The following is a 20,936-nucleotide window of genomic DNA, read 5'->3' on the forward strand; positions in this document are numbered from 1 at the left end:
AGGGATTTACAACTCCATGATAGTGTCTATCTTTCATAAATGGAGATATCTGACCGTGGATTTATTCAATATGAACATGAACAGGAAATGTATAATATTTTTCTCGAGAAGAGCACAAAGTCCAGGAGCTTTGGAAGATGTGTTCCTAATTCTGAGGTCAAAGAAACTGATGTACACCTTCCCATCTGTTCCACTGCTTCTAAGAATATTGAAAAGATACAGCAGGACATAGAGTCATTCTTATAGCTCTAGAATGGCTTGGGCAATTTTGGTTTCTGGCCTTATTCTACTCTCTGCCTGAGTCTCCGTTTAGGTTGCTTATGCATCAGAACGACAGGATAACACTCCAGTCAAATATGTCCTCCCTGCATCTCAGATCATGATACTTAGATGGATGTCAAAGAAGTTGTTTGATAGAAGTACAGGACATTCTAACAGCAGAAAACCTTCTACACGAAGGACCTATGGGAAATGGAAGAGGTTCTACATTTGGTGTGAACAGCATGGTCTGCTTCCTCTTGAGTCACAGCTGTCACATGTTTTATATTACTTATTATCCCTAATAAATAGGGGGCTGCCACTGAGTTCCATTAGAATGCACTTGGCAGCTATTAGCAGCTTTCACCTCCATTAGAAGGTTTCTTTGGTTTTTTTTCTTCACCCAACAACATAGATTTATCAAGTGGTTATTGAAACTTGTTCTACCTATTAAAGAACCAGCTCCAGTTTGGGACCATAATTTGGTTTGTATAGCACTTGAGTAACCCATTTAAGCCTTTAGCATGATGTTTTTTCTTACATTTGTCAATGAAGACATTTTTTCTAGTAGCTATTATGTCAGCTAGGAGGGCAGGTAAAATAGGACCTGTTATGGCAGATCCCCCCCACAGATGGTTTTTTACTAGATAAGCTATCTCTTTATGCTGAGATTTACTCCTAAAATTGTATCCAAATGCTACCTTAATTCAGACATTCAATTTTAAACCTCATGCCAATCTGGAAGAAACTAGATTTCACACATTAAGTGTTTAGAGTGTGTTAGCCTTTTATCTCCAAAGAATAAAGCCCTTCAGAAGCTCCCTGATGCTCTTTATTTCATTTGCAGAAAGGTGCCCCTATTTCTACTCTGATTATCAAAGTAAGTTTCAGGGTGAATAAGAACATCCTATTAGACACTCCCGCCCCGCGACTATCCGTAGAGCTCACTCCACTAGACCTCAGTCTAAATCTGCAGCCTTTTTGAAAAATAACCCAATTATAGATATTTGTAAAGAGGTTATTTGGGATTCTAGTCACACCTTCTCAAGCCATTATGCTAGAAGTCTAGAGACTTCTAGATTTGAATCATCTTTTGGTAGAGCAGTACTTCAACTGTACTAGACTGGAGCTGGGTGTTCAGCGTCCTTAATAAATTCACTGCTTGGGAGGAACTTACTGTGGAAAGCCCATAGGGACAATTGCTTTGAAAGTTGATTTACCTGTACAATAACTTGTTTTCTATAAGATGTGTTGTCCCTATTGGTGTTCTACTACCCATCTTCCTTCCTTCTGCTTCAGAGTCCCTAGCTTATGCTGGGCACTGTGATGGAGTGGCGATTGGTCTTGTCGCATTGCCCTTTATACCCTTGGAACAGAGCACAAAAATAACTAGGAGGCATGCATGGACCAAACAGATATTGCTGTCAAAAATCTCTGACCACAGGCATATTGGGTGCGTGCGCATCTGAAGGAGAACACCCATAGGGACAACACATCTTGAAGAACTTCAGTTACTGTACAGGTAAATAACATCTTTTTTTATATAGAATATGAAATGTTTGCATATCAGACAGCTGACAATTTCAAATTGCATTAGTCTGTTCTGTGCCCTAAAACTACATAAATGTAATGCTCTATAATAGTTAGTGGCATTTCTAATTAATATGATTTAAAAGCTTAATTTAAAACCTGCTGGTTCCACTTTTGTTTCAAGTTATCAACTTTTAAATCCCATCTACCTTCTCTGATCAACTTACTGCTTCATTACTTGCATATCTGTCTTCTATATAATTGTCCCCTAACTTTTCTATAGGGTTTTATTACTTAACATTTATATTGTGGTAGCACCTAAAGACAAAAACCTCATTGGGCCCCATTGTACTAGGCACTGTATAAATATATTTTAAAAATGGCAATCCCTGTCCCAAAGAGCTTAGGGCCAAATCCATTAGCCTGGAGAATTCAGGAGCCATGAAGCATGGAAGGGTAGAAACATCTAGGAGAGGGATAGGAAGAGTGGCTCTGAGGATGGGAAATGTAGGACACGATCTCGGATTAGGAAGAAGATGACCACAGAGACACCATTCCAGCAATAGGTGGAGCAGTCCACAGAGAAATGAGCATCATGGGTTTTCTCTTTGACAGTACCAAAGGGTGAGCCATGAGACTACATGAGACTAGCATGACGCCAAGCTCTGTAGTAATCCTGTTGGTTCTCCTGTGTCCACCACACCAACAGCACTGGCTTTTGTACTGCTGACGATATTGGCACTAACAGATCAGGAGATCACTGGCAGCCGCAAATGCCTCCGGCATGGTCAGTACTGAGATAGTGTCAACATGGTGTGGTACCACAGATGAGGAAGGAGTTCCTTCTGTCTCCAGATATGATGGCACCTCCCTAGGCACCAGAGTCAATGGTGCCATTTTCTGCAGTACTGAAGCAGAAGAGTGCTTAGACTTGGGCTACATTCTACTCTTATCCCCATGCCTAGCAGACTTCAGTGCTGAGCATCTCCCCTGCTTCTTATGCTGCCTCTTAGGCACCAGGAATGGTGAATGCTGTCAGGACTTAGACATGGTAGGAGGCACACTCCTTACCAACACCCAAGAATGGAATGCACATGTGCAATTACTTGACAAGAAGAAAAACGTATATACCCATTATTTAACAATGAAATCAGAACTGTATTTTAACAAAACTTGAGGCAATTTTCTCTTCCTTCATTGTCAATTAATAAGAAATATTCATATTTAATGCTTATATTACGTAGTGTTCAGAGGCCTCATAGTGCTAGACGGTATACAACACATATGAAGACATCGAAGCCCTGAAGACCTAAAGAGACAAGTGACATATAAAGAGTGGAGGGAAAGAAGGTTGCAAACATGAACATGCTGAGAATTTTGAGTTTTTTGCAGACTTCCTGATTTTTCTTTGAGTAGCCAAATGAGCAATATTACAACCACCGTTAACATATTTTGAAAAGCCATTATATTCTAAACCCCAATTTCACTACCCCAAACACTTCCTTTGAGTCTGTAACTCCACATGCTTATTCGCAGCCTCAGGCTGAAAATGAAAATTTACAACCAGTTCAAATGAGCTGCAATGGAGTTATAGAAGCACGAAAAAAAGTGTTTCTATTTAAAAAAAAATTTTTTTAAATCTTTCAGTGGAATCTATCTTGAACTCCACTCAAAAATGGTGGGGGTTTTTTAAGGTCAGAATTAGTTTTCCAAGAGGAAAATGGCTATGACATACTTACAGAAATGTATGCAAATAAATTATAAACAATTGAAATGGTGCCGCTGGAAGAGAATGCATTGCCACCTTTAAACGTGCTCCAGAAATGGTCATTTGTATCAAAACTGAAAGCTGCGTATTTATGGAGGGGATAGTATGATGGGGCAGCCTAATTTGGCAATTGACTGATCTTTGCCTACTGTGGGTAAATATACTCAATGACCTGTGATGGGCTGTTAGATGAGGTGGGTTCTGAGTCACTACAGAGAATTCTTTCTGGGAGTCTGGCTGGTGAGTCTTGCCTACATGCTCAGGGTTTAGTTGATTGCCAAATTTGGGGTCAGGAAGGAATTTTCCCCCAGGGCAGATTGGCATAGGCCCTGGGGGGAGGGGTGTCACCTTTTTCGCCTTCCTCTGCAGCATGGGGCCTGAGTCACTTGCTGGTGGATTCTCTGTACCTTGAAGATTTTAAATCATTATTTGATGACTTCAATAACTCAGTCTTAGGTTAGGGGTCTATTACAGGAGTGAGTGGATGAAGTTCTGTGGCCTGCGTTGTGCAGGAGGTCAGACTAGATGGTCATAATGGTCTCTTCTGATCTTATAGTCAATGAGTCTATTCACCCACCCAACAATACCCTCCTGCAAACCTAGGCCTGATGTTGCCTCCTGCTGCTGTGCACAAAGCAGCTGTAAAGCTGGCTCAAACAGCTAGCTACCTGAGGGTTTCATCAGCATCAAAATTCCCTGTCAGAATAGGGCTGGTGGTGCAACTCCTATGTCATGGTAAAGGGAGGCACTTAGCATTCCACAGGATCAGGGCCCACATTTAATAAAATGTACTGCTGTTATAACTCATACAAATGTTTGAAACCCAATATGAGGTTTTATTCCTAAACTGTTACTGATGAACATTCTTTATTCAAATTATGAGACAGATTCCGATGCCATGATTCACAGTGAGTAATATCTTAATCTACATGTGGTCATACTAGTGGAGGAATAAAGTACGTCTTAATTATAGTAAGGGCGCTATAATCTGGCCCTAGATTAGCATACCAAAAATTATTAAACATAAAATGTAATTGTTCTGTTTTCTTAATTTAGATCATAGTGTTGATTTGAATGAGACTGTTTCTTCAGGAGCTAACATCTTTAAACCTTCTGATCTTGAGAAGACTGTGGTGATTCCTGGCTTTAGCAGCTTCCTGATTGTTAAAATTCTGGATAGTCTGAATGTTTTAGCAGATGCTACCATGCCTGAGAGAGTGCCTTTCAACAAAAGCTTTACCTCAGGAATGTGGTTTGTGTATGACTTTGGCACCAAGAATGGAAGAAAATGGAAGATTATAGTAGACAGCTGTAGATACTGGGTACGAGAGCTTGATAATCTACCACTGAATGCCATTAAATACCTGGATCTTACCAAAACCTACAATTTTAGATTCAGAGTAACCCCTGTTGATACAGGTGAGACATTTTCAATTTAGTTTTTATTTCTTGAGCTCTATAGTCTGAACACAAAACATAAAATAGCTATGAGATTGGTTTGGGTGAATTTTATATGTTAATGGCCAGACACTGATCTCAGTAAGACAGATGTAAATTTGGAGTAACACCAATAAAGGCAGTATCTTACATTTCAAGTCTCTGCCTCTTGCTGGAATTATAAGATGAAATTGTACATGTTTTGTTTTCAGACAAAAGGAAATTTTTGGACCATATTCTATCTCCACTCTCTCATCATACCCAAAACCAAGCACCTTAGGATGGCCATTTTAACATTTTCAGAATTTTGACAAATGCTTTTTCTTTGCACTCATAACTCAAAACTGGGTTAATTTTAAAACATCAAGCTTGCTATATACTTAAAGCATAGTCCAAATTTCATTAAGTCAAAGGGAGTCTTTCCATTGACTTGGGTGAACTTTGGATCTGACCCTCTGTTCTCAACAAAGACAAATAGCTTTTGACATACTTGGAGAAATATGGTTGAAGAAATTTAATGCACGGGTGAAGCTGAATGTTGTCTTTTAAAATGTATTTTCATTGATTTTTCAATTACATATAAGCATCAAATGATATCTTGACTTCTGGATCCTATTTTAAAATAGTTGGCCAATAACAGATCAAATCAAACTAAATCAAACCGATGGAATAAAGTAATAGCAGGAAAGAGAACAGGAAGTGGCAGGGACCACAATGATTAAACACGGTTTTTAATGTAATACAGTACAGTATGGGTGCTTTTGCAACATGATTTAATTCCCAATGTCACCAGATCAGGCTACTCCCCAGCTCCAAAATATATGCTGCCATGCCCAGTTTCTTGCAAGGAGGTTTACTTTTTTTATAGAAGCCAGCAAACAAACAGAAAAACACTTTTAACTCAGTCCTTACTTTCAGGTTACTGCTCCTCTCAGGGTCTTCTGACAGGCTCTCAGTTTTGAGCACTAGCCCTCACTTTGTTCAAGGGGATCCACCACAGGAGTTAACTCCACTCCTGTGTGGCTCTCTCTCCCCAGGCACAGCCTGTCTCACTAGCAGCCCTTTAGAGGTCAGGAGTAGCTGAGCCCTCTGTAATTGGCTGGATTGGACTCACCTGCTCTCGTCCAGGGGTGCTGGGCCTAGTCTATCCACAGGGACAAGCTACTTTGTGACACCCCATAAGAACCAAAGAAAATTAACTGTTACTGAGAGAGTAAGAAAATTAGTGCCAGTACTTAATCCTGCACACATTTATGCACATGAAGTAGCTTCAGTCACATGAATCATCACTTTGACTTCAGTGAGAATCCTCACATAAATAAAATTACTCATGTGTAAATGTTTGTAGGATCAAGCCATTAAAAAGCTAACTATCATAATCATAGATTTCTCCCATTCATGCCAATTTAAGTAAATGGAGTAGCATATGTGTATTTGACAGCAGAATTTGACCCTAAATCTGCAATTCAATTCTATGTTGAAAATTTAAATACATGGTAACGTGATTGATGTGCAAAACAAAGAAGAACACAGTATCTAGGCAAGGATTTTACATCCTAAATAAGGTGTACAAAACAGTTCAAACACATACAGTGGGATTTTCCAAAGCATTCAGAGATGTATAAATGCAGGTCCCATTGGAATTTTAATGAGACTTGTGCTCCTAAATTCCTTATGCACTTTTGAAAATCCCACCAGAATGAAAAATATTACTAGAAGATGGTCAAATTTCAAAGTGATGCAGAGTTCTTCCTTCTAACACACACACATACTTCCTTTGATGGATTAATGTTGGTAAGCTTTGTAAAATAATTCTGTTTAAACAAAGAAAAGGAATGAAGGAGGATTGTTTGGAAAATAACAACAATTATTATATTCTAAGCATAAGTGGTGGCATGGAAAAAGGTGCAAAAGTCAGGGTGGGCGAAGCATACCAAAGCTGCGTTGCTGAGGGTAACCATATTGGTGAGAAATGAGAGCTGAAATACAGGCCAGCATAGAACTATGCAGAGCACTGAGAATGAGGGTGAGAAGCTAGATCGTGAACGGAAGTCTGATTCAAAGACTACAGGAGTGACATGGTCGAGTGGTGAGACAAGAAGATGATTTTAACAGCAGCACAGACTGGAAAGAGTGGGGTGAGATGAAATGCTGGGAGACCAGAGTGGAGAAAGTCAGGGAATTCTCAGATATGGTTCCCACAAAAATCTGTATTCATCTGTGTGAGGACACGCTACAGTAACAGGTCAACTAACCAATTTGGCCAAACTAAAAAGCAACTACTAATGTTGAGGAGGAGGACCTACAAAGCTGTGAGTAGGGGAAAGCTCTTCTCTGTTCCCTTCATATGGGCACAAATCTCTTCCCTTTGAGTGGAGCACTAGGTGGCAACTCTGAGTTCAAACTCTGAGTGTTGGGCTTAGAATCATAGAAGATTAGGTTTGGAAGGGACCTCAGGAGGTCATTTAATCCAACCCCTTGCTCAAAGCAGGACCAACCCCAACCAAACCATCCCAGCCACGGCTTTGTCAAACCACACCTTAAAAACCTCTAAGGATGGAGATTCCACCACCCCCATAGGTAACCAATTCCAGTGCTTCATCACCCTCCTAGTGAAAAAGTTAATTGTTCCTCGCTTGAGTTTTTCTTATAATAAGGGAGCATGGGGCTCCAAGTAATTATGATCTTTATTTCTGTGCTTGATTTCACAGCCTATCCAATCTTTCACATGCCACTAATGAAGCTAGTAGTTGGAAATCCATCCCTATTTAAAGTGAAGACAAAAGATTACTGGGATGACACTGATAGTTACACGATGGAATTCTCCGTTACTAACAATTTTTACAAACAAGTAAGAGCAGACATGTAACGAGTAACATACTGGTTCCTACAGTGGTATCTTTTATTTTTTATTTAACAGGGTTTTGATAAAGGGGAGGCAGAGCAGAGGGTTATCTATGCATAGAGAGAATTTTGACTTCATGTAGAATATCTTTATTAAAGAACTTTGCTATGAAACATTTTCAACATTTGATTAAAATTTTGTAAATACCTATTGCCTGTTGACGTTCAGGCCTTGTATAAAGTTCTCATACGTGTCAATGAGAGTTCTACCTATGGAATTAGTATTAGTCAAGAAAATGTATATATCTTATGTATATATAATATAAAAACACTCCCAAGAGCAGTATTCCTTTTCTCCTGTTTTATTTATTTATTAAATAGGAAAGAAAAAGTTGTTGTGGTTAAAAACCATTATATGTACAGAGTATGAGTAAAGTTCTTAGGTCAGTTTCATAACAGAGATGGTGAGCTTCTGAGTTGCAAAAGGTTCTTTCAGAATCAATTGCATAGGTTATAATCCAATAGGAAATCCATATGCAGAGTGTATTTACATTCTTCCATGAGAAATAGCAGTGTAATCGAGACTGGAGCTGGAGACTTCAGTCTTGTGACTCAAAACCTCCCCTGATAAGATTCAAGCAGACTTGAGATGAAAAAACAATTAGATACCAAAGTTGTTTTATAGCTCTCTGGCAGGTTACAGATAGCCTTTTGACAGCAGGTCATAGCAGGTATCCCTTGGATGAAGAATAGGTAATATACATTGTGGCTTTTGAAGCAATACTTCTATTTCCTATGTATACATAGGTAATTAGTTGCCTTTATTAGCATAAGGCAATTTACCATTCAAAGTTTCACAGATAGTTTACTACAATCTTCAAAGAAAAATAAAGACAATGATATTATTACACCACAAGTTTCATCTAATTGCTAATATTCCCTTTTGATCTCTGAACCAATATAACATAGTAACAGACAGGAAGAGAAGTTTATCATCTACCAGTTAATGAGATCACGTGGTGAAGTTTCTAACAGATATAGGTAAACACAGACAAATACAACTAGTATTTACTCTAATATTTTGACAATATAAACTTGTATTTCAAACACTGTAGTATATCTAACATAGCTTTGATATCTATCTACAAGGAATGGTCCTGTTTACTATTTCAATACTTACCTAATGTGTTCTTAAAGGGTGATCTTTAGGTCACTTAGCCTGCTGGTTGCTTAACACTTGCTGGCTCAATGTCACAACAGCATATGCAGAAAATCAACAAACGTAGGCTCTGGTAGATTAAGTGGGAGAGTGAAGTCCTGAGTCCAGGACGCCTCCCAGAGCATGTCCTGCCAACCTACCCCCACCCATCTAAAACAGGTAGCTTGACTACTCAGCTGATCACAACCATAGTCCTATTACATGGGAAGAGAGGCAGCTGTTGTCATAATAAGCATATACATTTATTGTAATGGTGAGCTCAACTGTGAGACGTGAGCGAAAGTTCATAAACTGTCACAATAAGCTATATAAATATTGATGGAAAAGGTGCATAAGGGAGACAGATGTAATTAAACCAAACAAAAAGGCCTACTGCTGTAAGGCAGGGACTTTATTCAGATCGTGCCTGGTAAACAAGAGAAGTGTGGGACCAGAAATCAATGAACCAATATTGATGTGTCAGAAATTAGTCCTATTGGACAAAATAATGAAGGGATGGGCTAATCCACCCATCACTCTCTTTCGGGGTTCTTAAAAAAAAAAAAAAAAAAAAAAAGACTTTGGTGGGAAATTCCAATGGGTGGAGGTGAACACAATAATTACTGATTGAAAGGGGAAGGAGTGAGTTTCACCATCCTGGGTGCCATCCTCACCATCTCCTGGGATCCTGGAATCCAGTGTGACATAATTGTGCTTTTGTCATCCTGATCCTGAGAGATGCCCTGACCAGACCAGGCCAGAAACAGGAACTCAGATGACATCACCACCTCCACTGGCTCTAGCTAAATCCTTTTTTTTTTTTTTATCTCTCTCCTTTTTCTTCTGTTTAATAAGAATTTGGCTTAGCAAGTCAGGACTATACATTTTACAACATTGCTATAAGCCTGTGACTAGAAAGGCAGTTAAAAGCAATATCCCTAAATTGCCCAGTGCTAGTACAAGTATGCCAGGTCTCTGAGTGGCTAATAAGATGGTGTGGCGGGCCTTTGTTTCTTCAAAAGTGTGGTTGCAAAGCAAGTGAGAGTCAACACTAGACACAGAAGCCGCATTTTCTATCTTAGAATCATAGAAGATTAGAATTGGAAGGGACCTCAGGAGGTCATCTAGTCCAACCCCCTGCTCAAAGCTTTTGCTGTTTGTTCTTTCCTTTCTCCTCCTGTGTGTGTTGTGTTTTGGCTCCTAGGAAAGAAGTTCCGGACTTTAATAACAGCAACAACAGTTCCAGCCCATCTCAACTAAGTTCTTCTCTTTTCTCCAAAAGGACATTTATTACCATCTTTAATACCATCTAAGAGACTGTCAGACAAGGAGGGTGTGGGAGGGGGTCCTTCCAAAGACTCTCCCCAGCTAAAGGGAAAGAGAACAAGGGATGTTGTTAAAAGGAAACCCTTACTTAATATTTTACATTTCAAATACTTTAACTGTTTTTCCTTTTGTTTCTTTATCTTTAATAAAAGGTTAAAAATGATTTGTAATGTGTCTGCCCTGGTACTAAGTAGGCTGAAGTCTCTGTATACCAAACCCTGAACCTTGTTTAAAACTGTTTAATATTGAACAGTGAGTGGGTCATGTTAACTACTTTGACTCTTTGGACCGATACATTCCATCTAAATTAATACAACACTCCAGATAAATGGTCTTAAATCATTTAGATTAAAACCATCTCTTTGAACTCCACCCAGCTAGCCAATCAGAGCAAATTATGAACCACTGCTGTGTCTAATGGTACAGACCATTCCTGAAGAAGACTGTATGATCTATAGGTCATTTTTAGCTTTATTTGCTATGTTCATTTTAATGGTATTCTGTGTATGTTTTGGGTGCGCTCATTTATTTTTACCATATGAACTTCCACAGGGTAAATCTTCAATAGCTGTCATTCTCAAAAAAGCATCACTTGTTTGTGATGTATCAACAATTGTCATAACACTGAAGAGTGGCTGTTCGTACAGTAAATCAATGCACTACATTTCTCCAGTTTCGATCTCTGTCCAGAGTTGGCTGCATGGAGATCCAGAAGACCAATATGGTTTCAAACTCTTAAAACAATTGCCGGTAAGAAGCCTAAGTAGTCAACAAATTTATATACAAAGGGAGTAATGTTCAGCCTCTCATTTTGTGCATCCACTTTTGTAGGAGATGCTGATTTCACAAGCAAAAGCAGATGCACGCTTATTTGTACACATAAGTTGAGAAAATGAATACACAAACTTGTGTCCACATATTTTTGTCGGTGCATTTAGTTGTGCACAAAAATGTAAGTGTGTAAAATCAGAAGCTAGGGCGTGAAAGTTTGATAAAAAATGTTTACACTTTGTTGCAAATATGCCATCAATATTTAGTATGTTTAGGCTGAGTAAATCAAAATGTTCATAGAGTCCAAGGCCAGAAAGAACCACTGTCATGATCAAGTCTGACCTCCTATATAACAGGCCACAGAACTCCCGCAAAATAATTACTATTGAACTAGAGCATATCTTTTTATAAAACATCCAAACTTGATTTTAAAAAATTGCCAGTGATGGAGAATTCACCATGACCCTTGAAAGGTGTTCCAATGGTTAGTTGCCCTCACTGTTAAAAAACTTGCACCTTATTTGCAGTCTGAATTTGTCTGGCTTCAACGTCCAGCCTTTGGATCATGTTATACCTTTGTCTGCTAGACTGAAGAGCCCATTTTCAGATATTTGTTCACCATGTAGATACTTACAGACTGTGATCAAATCACCCCTTATCCTTCTCTTTGTTAAGCTAACTATATTGAGCACCTTGAATCTATCACTATAAGGGATGTTTTCTAATCCCTTAATCGTTCTCCTGGCTCCTATCCGAACCCTCTCCAATTTATCAGTGTCCCTCTTAAATTGTGGACACCAGAACTGGAGACAATATTTCTGTCAAATACGGAGGTAAAATAACCTCTTTACTCTTACTCGAAATTCCCATTTATGCATACCAGGATTGCATTAGCCTTTTTGACTATAGAATCACACTGGGGACTCACGTCTGGCTGATTATCCACCAGGACCCCCATATCTTTTTCAGAGTCACTGCTTTCTAGGATAGAATCCCCCATCTTGTAAGTATGTCCAAGATTCATTGTTCTTAGATATATACAGTCACATTTAGCCACATTAAACATATGTTGTTTGCTTGCACCCAGTTTACCACATGTTCCAGGTCTCTCTGTATCAGTGGCCTATCCTCTTCATTATTTACCACTCCTCCAATCTCTGTGTCATCTGCAAATTTTATCAATGATGATTTTATGTTTTCTTCCAGGTCAGTGATAAAAATGTTAAATAGCATAGGGCCAAGTACAGAGTCCTGTGTGCCCCACTAGACACATCCACGTGATGAAGGTTCCCCATTTACAATTACATTTTGAGATCTATCAGTTTGCCGGTTCTTAATCATTTTAATGTGTGCCATGTTAATTTTATAATGTTCTGGTTTTTTTTAAACAGTCATCTGGTACTATCTCAAATGTTTGGCAGAAATCTATCAATCAAACTTGTAATCTCATCTTAAAAAAAGATATCAAATTAGTTTGACAAGATCTATTTTCCATAAATCAGAGTTGACTGTCATTAATTATATTACCCTCTTTTAATTTTTTATCAGTGAAGTCTTGTGTCAACCACACCACTATCTTGCCTGGGATTGATGTCAGACTGACAGGCTTATAATTATCCAGGTCATCCCATTTACCCTTTTTAAACATTGGTTAGCTATCTTCTACAACTTCTCCAGTGTTCTAAAACCTATTGAAAATCAACATTTACAATCCAGGAAGTTCTTCAGCCAGGTCTTTTAAAACTCTTTAGTGCAAGCTGTCTGGACCTGCTGATTTAAAAATGTCTATCTTTAGTAGCTGCTGTCTAACATCCTCCTGAGATGCTAGTGTAATGGAAAGAGTGTTGTCATCATATGATATGACATCATCTGTTTATTCCCCAAATACAGAACATAAATATATATTGAATACTTCTGCTTTTTGTGCATTATTACTAATAATTCTACCATTTCCACCTAGTAACGGATTAATACCATTGCTAGGATTCTTTTTGTTCTTAATGTATTTTAAAATCTTTTTTTTTTTTTTGGTCTTTTACTCTGCTGACCATAGATTTCGCCTTGTGTCCCTTGGCTTCCCTTATCAATTTTTGTAGAATTCCTAGATTCTGATTTATATTCATTATTATTGACTTCCACTTTCTTCCATTTTTTATATGTACATTTTTTTCTTTTTTATATGTGCCTTCCCTTCCCTTTAAGCCAGGTCGCTCTCTTTTTAACCAACACAGCTTTCTTCCTCAGTTGTGGAATTGTGGCTTTTTTGGGTATCTGCTACTGTTCTTAAACAATTCCCAATAATCATCGGTTTTTCTAATTAAATTTGTCCTCCCAGCTGATTTGGTTCATAATTATTTTCAGCTTTGTGAAACTGCTCCTTTTAAAGCACCAACTATATATATATATATTATTGATTTGGACTTTCTTCTGTTGCATATTACAAATATGATCAAGTTATGATCACTAGTACTTAAGCTTCCATTAATTTTTAGTTTTGTGATTAATTCCTGTTTATCTATCAAGATGAGCGTTAATATAGAATTCCCCATGTTTGAAGCAGACACCAACTAATATCCCATTTTGTGTGTTATCTGTTAAGACATTGATCCCTAAGCATTCAAGATCATTTTCTTCCAAGCTGTCAGTGACTCGGAAACAGGTGATGCCATTTTTGGCATACAGTACCACTCATCTCACTTTTGCCCACTTAATCCTTTCTAAATAGGTTATAATCATTTATTTTAACATTCCAATCATGCAAATCATCTTATTAGATATTAATTTATGATTTCAAAGCTTGTACTTTCCTCCAGAGTATTTTGTTTTTTCTCAAAATTCCTGAGGCCCACAGATACAGGAGCTCTGAAATGGGACTGAAAGTAGGGAGGGGGGCAAGGTAGAGAACCAAGTGACCAAGTTGTGATATTATTAACTTGACCATTGAATGGTTCTTTCTTAGCATTGATTATCTTATACACATCACCGATTTATGTGGCTGAATGGTTCATGTTCAAACAAGGCTTTTTAATCATGTGAAATGTTCTATATCAGACTTAAGATATTACAGAATTGTCCAATATTAGTTGTATTTAAGCTACAAAGTATACTAAACTTTGCACATTATGTTAGACCCATGTTTCAAACATAGATGCCTAAATGAGACAATCAAATCCCTTAGTAGGGTCAGCATATAGGCATGTCAAATGGGTATTAATATGCATATGTGTCAATTGGAACATTCAAATATAGGATCTGAAGGTTCTGTTTAGTTGCCCATGTTTCAAAATTTAGTCCATTCGGTTTATAATGCATTTTATTAAACATACAATACATATATTTTAGATATAGATAGATAGATAGATACTTTTCCATTTGGGACAACAGCAGAAATAGAAATGTCTGATAAAAATAAATGAACAGGTCTGTTTTATGTCCTCAGTGGTTTTAATATCATGTACATTTCTTCTGCCATGTTATTCTGACATTAAGAATCTCTTACGTCATCCTTTTGAATACATCAAAATGTGTATTTATTTCATATCCATCTCTCTTTTGTTGTATTTATATACAGGTAAACTACAGGCCTCCATCTAAACTGGGAATAGCTGTTCCACTCACCAATAACTTTTATAATGCTGACCCCAGCAAACCTAGAATGAGGGATTATTTTGCAGGATCAAAAGTAAGTCTTTTGTAATCATTTCACTGCTGCTGAATGTTATGGGAACATGAGTGCTTTCAATACTATTCATTTTGTACACTCTGTTCAGTTTTCTATAAGGCACTTTAAATAACTAATGCTGCAAAAGCTCAAAGAGAGGCAAGTTTACAGACAGGACAGTTAGTGATACACCAGCTTCATCTTTTTCATCTTGGTCAGGGTAAAATCTTCTTTCCTATATATTGGATCTACAGCACAGCCCGCAGAGCATTATAACACCACCAGCATACTTTGATGTAAACTGCAGTGTACAGCTGTGGATTCTGCAGCAATGGAGAGGAAGAACAGTGGAAACTGAATGGCACTAGAGCTGCTGGGGATTTTTTTCAATGGAAAATGCCAATTTGTCAGAAATGTATCAGTTTTGATTAAACTTTTGTTGGGAAGGATTTTCAGGTCCAGGATGGAATTTCTGCTGAAAAATGAGGTGAGGGTGAGTTGGGGCAAAGACCCATCCCAAAATAGCTGATGGTTGGGGCACTCAGATAGGATGTGGGAGTCCGGGGTTCAAGTCCCTGTCCTGCCTGCTTTGAACATAGGATTCCCATGTGAGTGCCCAACCACTGGTCTTTTGGCTATTCTAGGGTGGGAGTGGGGATCTTTCTAGGTTTCTCATTAATTTGATGACAGGTCTGGTCAGTTTCATTGCTACTATTCAGTGGTAGAAGTAAAACTGACAAGGATCATGTCCATTTCAGTTAGTGGCTAGGAGAGCTTCCAGCTCCACTGCAGTGGGGGATTCTGGAAAATATATTTTATTTTGGAAACACTACGCTCTTCTCCAAGTGGTTGCAGAGATGTATTCCACTCAGATGTGCATGTGCCCAGCATGCCAAAAAAGAAGAACTTTGCTTAGCAGTACCTGTCAGCAGTACCTCTCAAGGCTATTTAAGGTGATGCTGCTCCCAACTCCCTTCAGGTCTTTCTCACTGCCCACAGTTTGAGTCCTAGCATTCAGTGTGGTATCTTTACCTCATGTTTTGGTGTCATAGTAGCTTTCTCTGTGAACTCCTGCAAATAGTTATAGATAGTAGTAGTAGTAGTAGTACCCTTAGCTTTTAGTTAATTAGTGTGATGTTGGTCGTCCTGGTGCCAGCTCTTGCCAAGGCTGTTGATGTCAAGTGAGCACTGACAATTCATAGCTGGAAACCAGGCCAACTCGCCTATCTGTTAGTATTATTCAAGATAGGTGTTAAACTTGTATGGATGTATTTAGTGTTTAGACTCTATAAAATGTTTGTAAGTTGCTGCATTAATCTTATATCCTGTGCTATAAGGTGATATGTAACTTTTGCTTTGAAATTGTAAAAATCCCTGCTCTGAACTTGTGAAGTAGACAGCAGGAGTGGTTCCCCCTGCCTATCAAGAAAACTATCAAGACTAAGTGAGCCATTGTGAAGTATCATGATACAAAGACTTTATTACACAGCCTACACAGGCTAAGTGCAGAAAAGCAAGTCCCATCAGTATGAATCCTGGAAGAGGGAAATAAAGATAGCTGACAGGAAAATGTTTCATTATTTTGCTGTTTGAACTCTCACAGTGCTGGATCTAGGAAACAAAATCTCCAGGGTCAACTTATGTTAGCCCTAAAAGACATTCAGTAGACAGATTACTACATCTCTGTCACCTTTTGGAACCATAGACTGTAACTCATTTGTGCATATGTGTTGCCTGCTTTAACATGTAAATAACTCTCTCATTTCTTTTTCCTAGTTAATAAATCCTTAATTAGTTTACTATTGGATTGTCTTTGGTATGAGATCTGAGATACAAATTGACCTGGGGTAAGTGATGGTCTCTTGGGACTGGGAGCAACCTGTATATTTTGTGATTTTTGGGGTAAGTGACCATTCTCCAACCTTCTCTGCCCATGCTTTTCCCCACCTACTGACACAACACCATGGTCAGATATGGCATCCCAAATTGAGTGTAAGGGTCCAAGAACTAGAGCCTGGGACATCTGACATTCTCAGAGTGCCACTAGGAGGCTATGCAGAGCTACAGCCAGGGAGCACTGTGGAGAGTAAGTGCCACAGGAAGTACTGCCCAAGGAAGCCAGAATGACAATACCCCGTGGCCCTCTGATTGGCCACTCTATTTAACCCCAGGGGTTGCCCCAGGAAGTTTTCTGGGCAACCACACAGACTTTGGCCTGCTGAAACTTCAGACCTCACCTTGTCTCCCGTCTCCAATCCCAGACTGACTCTGATCCTGATTCCTGATTCCAGCCTGGTACAATTTCTGATCTCCAGTCTCCAACCCCTGCCTGTCTCCGACCCTGACTCTTGTTTTCTGAACCTGGCTTTTGCAACTCCTCTGACTTCTGCTTAGCAACTGCTTAGTTCCTGACATGCAGACCCCAGCACAGCTGTGGCCACTAAATTGGATCACCTACATCACGGTCCTTTACACTGAGCAGTCTGCACCTCACAGCATAGATGCTGGCATAGTGCATGGTTAGATAAGGAGGAAGGATAATGTTTGGAGGCAGTCCAGCAAGTCCTATGTAATAGTAGAAAACCCTCTATTAGGGTCTACCTATTTGACCAAGGAGAAATGTTTTTCAGTTTGGTCACTGGCACAGGGAATTTGGCTAAGGATAGTTCACAGTCAGGACGTTTTGAATTACCAGTTACATCTTAAATGCTCAGGTCTGTCTCTCAGGTCATCGAGGGCCCACTTAATAGCAATCTCAGCATTTCATCCTCCGATCCAAGGGAAATCGATTTTCTCTAACTCCATGGTAGTCAGATTTCTGAAAGGCGTTGTCTGTCCCTTTCCACCTGTAAAAGAAGTGGTTTCCTTGTGGGACCTAAACACCATGCTGGCTACCCTCGTGAGATCTCCATTTGAACCCCTGGAAGCTTGTTCTCTGTCCAAAAGCCAGCTTTTCTTATTGCTGTAACATGTGCAAGGAAAGTAAGTGACCTGCAGGCCCTACTGGCAGAGCCTCCGTATATGCCATTTTTCAAAAGCAAAGTAGGCCTAAGTTTTTGTCTAAAGCAATGTCACACTTTCATCTTAACCAAACAATATATTTACTTGTATTGTTTCGTAAGCCTCACCCAAATGCAGATGAACAGCACCTTCATACACTGGGTATGGAGACAATCCTGAGCTTTCTACCTGAAAAGGATTAAACCATTTTGTTCATTGCCTTGACTTCTTGTCTCTTCTGTGGATTGGATGAGGAGTCAGACGGTTTTAGATGGATTACTTCCTGCATTATGATGGCATATGGGCAGTGCTTTTTGGCACCTCTAGGCTTGACAGTTAATAGTCCCGGCACCTCTGGGCTTGCCATGTCAGTTATGAAAGTAAAAAAATTGCTTGAGCCCCAGCATCTCTTTTATTACAAATTAAGCACTGCATATGGGGTAGCACAAGTGAAATGGTTCTTAGGGTATCCTGGACTGTGAGTCCCTCTAGCGAGAGGGAATCATGCTTGTGGTGGCTAGGTGTTAACCCGCTAACACCACAAGCCTTTTAATCCTCAAGTCCAATCCTCTGGGTTGTGCCAGTCCTGTCTTCACCTTCCAGGTTAGCAATAGGTGCATCCCAGCTTCATAGTCCCTTTGAAGTATTCTCCTGTGATATCCAGCCCCTCACATTGGCTACTCACAGAAATCTCAGATCCCCCAAATCTGCAGTGTACTCCAGTTCACTAATTGTACCTTAAATCACTGCTTTTGTACAGCACACAGGACTTGTGAGCACTTATAATAAAACAGAAGTACGTTTATTAAGCAAGAATAGTCAGTTAGTTACAAACAAGAGTGAGTAATGGAAACAAATGGTTACAATACAAAACATAATCATAAAATGTGAACTTGGGTCTACATTTATTAATAGTTCCCTTTCCTAAATAAATAAATAAAGTAGGTTTCCCCCACAGAGTTCAGAACTGGCTGGCTGTACAGGAGCCAGGATCCAATCTTTCATGAAAACACCCCTGCTCCACAAGATGTTTCCTCAGTGAATGGATTCAGAGTGCCTCTCCCTGTGTTATACTGAAAGTATTTTGTCTCTACTCATAGACAATATGATCCCCTCTGTTGTATTGTTCCTTTTTTACATCAAAGTGGTTTCAATTGTTTGCAGTTGTATCTGATGGTTTTCTATTGATAGTCTTGCTCCATCCCAAGACTAGACAGTTGAGCCTTGTCTTGCATTACTGGCTAACCTGTGAGGGATGACAACTCCCTCCTGTTTGAATGTGCCATCACCATGATATATTATCACCAGGTGACTAACTTTCACTCCAGGACTATAAAGCATACTTTCTATATAGTTACATTATTTCTTAAATATTACTCATACATACTTCTCACAATGATTATGCATCTTGTTAAGTTATCAGCTATCTGTGGATATTTGCAGGGTAGCCCATGGATAAATGGCCTGCAACACAAGTGTTTAGTGCAGTGAGTTTGTCAGGTCTGAGACAAGAGTTGTTTGCAAAGAACAGGGAACTCTTCGCCAGGTGTCTCTGTATCTCAATGGTTCCCATGTTCACAAAGGATATTGGCTCATTCGACTAGAAACCAAGCAGCTTCAATCACATTTGTCAGTGATGTTTCCATACTAGATATTTGCAGGGTCACTACCTGATCTTCTGTGCATACCTTTACCAAACACTACGCTATTACAACTACATCTAGGCTGGGTACAAATTTTGAAAAGGCAGTTCTGCAGTTGCTCTTTAAATAGACTCCAAGTCCCACTTCCTTCTGTTACTGCTCATGAGTCACCTAGGCAAAATACATGTCAGCAACCACTTGAAGAAGAAAACAGTTATTTACTGTACTGTAACTTTTGCTCTTTGAGATGCTCTTTAAGATGTGGATGCAGATGTGTATTCCATGGCACATCCTCCATCCCTTCCTGTGCGAAGGAACTGAAGAGGGTCAAGGCAGTGCCACCTTTACATAGTCTCAGGAGGGGCCAGAAAGAGGCATGAGAATGCATGCGCAAAGTTCTCTGGCTTTGGCAAACTGCGTATTTGCACATCTGAGTGGCATATACATCTGCACCCACATCTCGAAGAAAAACAGTTACAGTACAGATAAGTAACTAATTTTTTTTCAATCTTTCTGAAACAAAATATCACAGGATTTCAGTTTTGTGAAAACTTTTTTAGATTTTTGGCTTTTTGTCCCAATTTAGAACAAAACTAAATTTTCCCAAACTCAAAAATGTTCACAAAATTGAAATTCAGTTTCCTGGCCAGTGCTAGTTTAATATAATGCAACATAAATATCAAAATGATAAGATCAAGATGAAAGTAAATGTTTTCATAAGGTCAAAATTAAATATTTTTTGAATATTACATTTCAGGGAAAATTCTGATATTTTGATTTTTCATCCTGATTTAGGATGGAACCATATTTTAAAACCTCAGAATTTCCCACAGAATGGAAATTCTGAATTTTGATCTTCTCTAACACCTAGATTGGTCTATAGGAAATCACACATTTACATTTTAAATCTCTCCAATAAATGCAGATAGGTAATTGCATTTGTTTACTCTTGTTCTTTCCTTTAAAAAAATCTTGTTTTCAAAATTTAGGTAAGAAAGTGAGGTAAACTCCATTTTTATGTCCTTTCTACAGACTTCTGGAGTCTACAAGCAATGTGCTAACAAGTCAACTCGAGCAGAATGCAACTGCAATGAAAACGAGAAACTTTCCTTTTTTGTTGCTTTCTCAGACTGCAAGGAGAAGGTAAGAACTATAATGAGACAAGCTTGAAAACAACTTTTATTAAGACTGAATTCTGCCCTTAGCTATGACTAGGCAACTCTCCGAACTTCAGTAAGAATTGTATGACTGACACAGGGAGCAGAATCTGACTCTTAAGGAGACATCCCAGCTCACCATTGTACTTACATTAGTGTGGAAGAGTTGACTCACTGTTGGCACTCCCCCTCCTGATGGGCATGATATAGCAGCTCTTTCTGCTCTAATGCCCCCTGCCAACAGTCATTCTGGTCCTGTGGTGGTGTCGTCTCGCAGTTCAGCCCTCTGGCCAGGTCACATTTTAATTGCACCTCTTCTGGTGTAACAAAAGTACAATTGAAA

At 39.0% G+C, this 20,936-nt stretch overlaps 1 protein-coding gene across 1 annotated transcript in view; it reads left to right on the plus strand.

Moving 5' to 3' along the window:
* CATSPERB (cation channel sperm associated auxiliary subunit beta) overlaps positions 1–20,936 on the plus strand; it is an 81,664-nt gene that overhangs the window by 37,970 nt on the left and 22,758 nt on the right. Inside the window, exons 16-20 of the mRNA XM_067547085.1 lie at positions 4,613–4,975; positions 7,705–7,844; positions 10,914–11,111; positions 14,704–14,814; positions 20,469–20,579. Of these exons, the coding sequence (XP_067403186.1) occupies positions 4,613–4,975; positions 7,705–7,844; positions 10,914–11,111; positions 14,704–14,814; positions 20,469–20,579 (923 nt within the window). The remainder of the gene's footprint in view (positions 1–4,612; positions 4,976–7,704; positions 7,845–10,913; positions 11,112–14,703; positions 14,815–20,468; positions 20,580–20,936) is intronic.

The sequence above is a fragment of the Emydura macquarii genome, unplaced genomic scaffold (assembly GCF_026122565.2).
Source record: "Emydura macquarii macquarii isolate MOO-44397 ecotype Brisbane River unplaced genomic scaffold, CSIRO-AGI_Emac_v2 contig_1229, whole genome shotgun sequence".
In the NCBI taxonomy this organism is placed as follows: domain Eukaryota; kingdom Metazoa; phylum Chordata; order Testudines; family Chelidae; genus Emydura; species Emydura macquarii.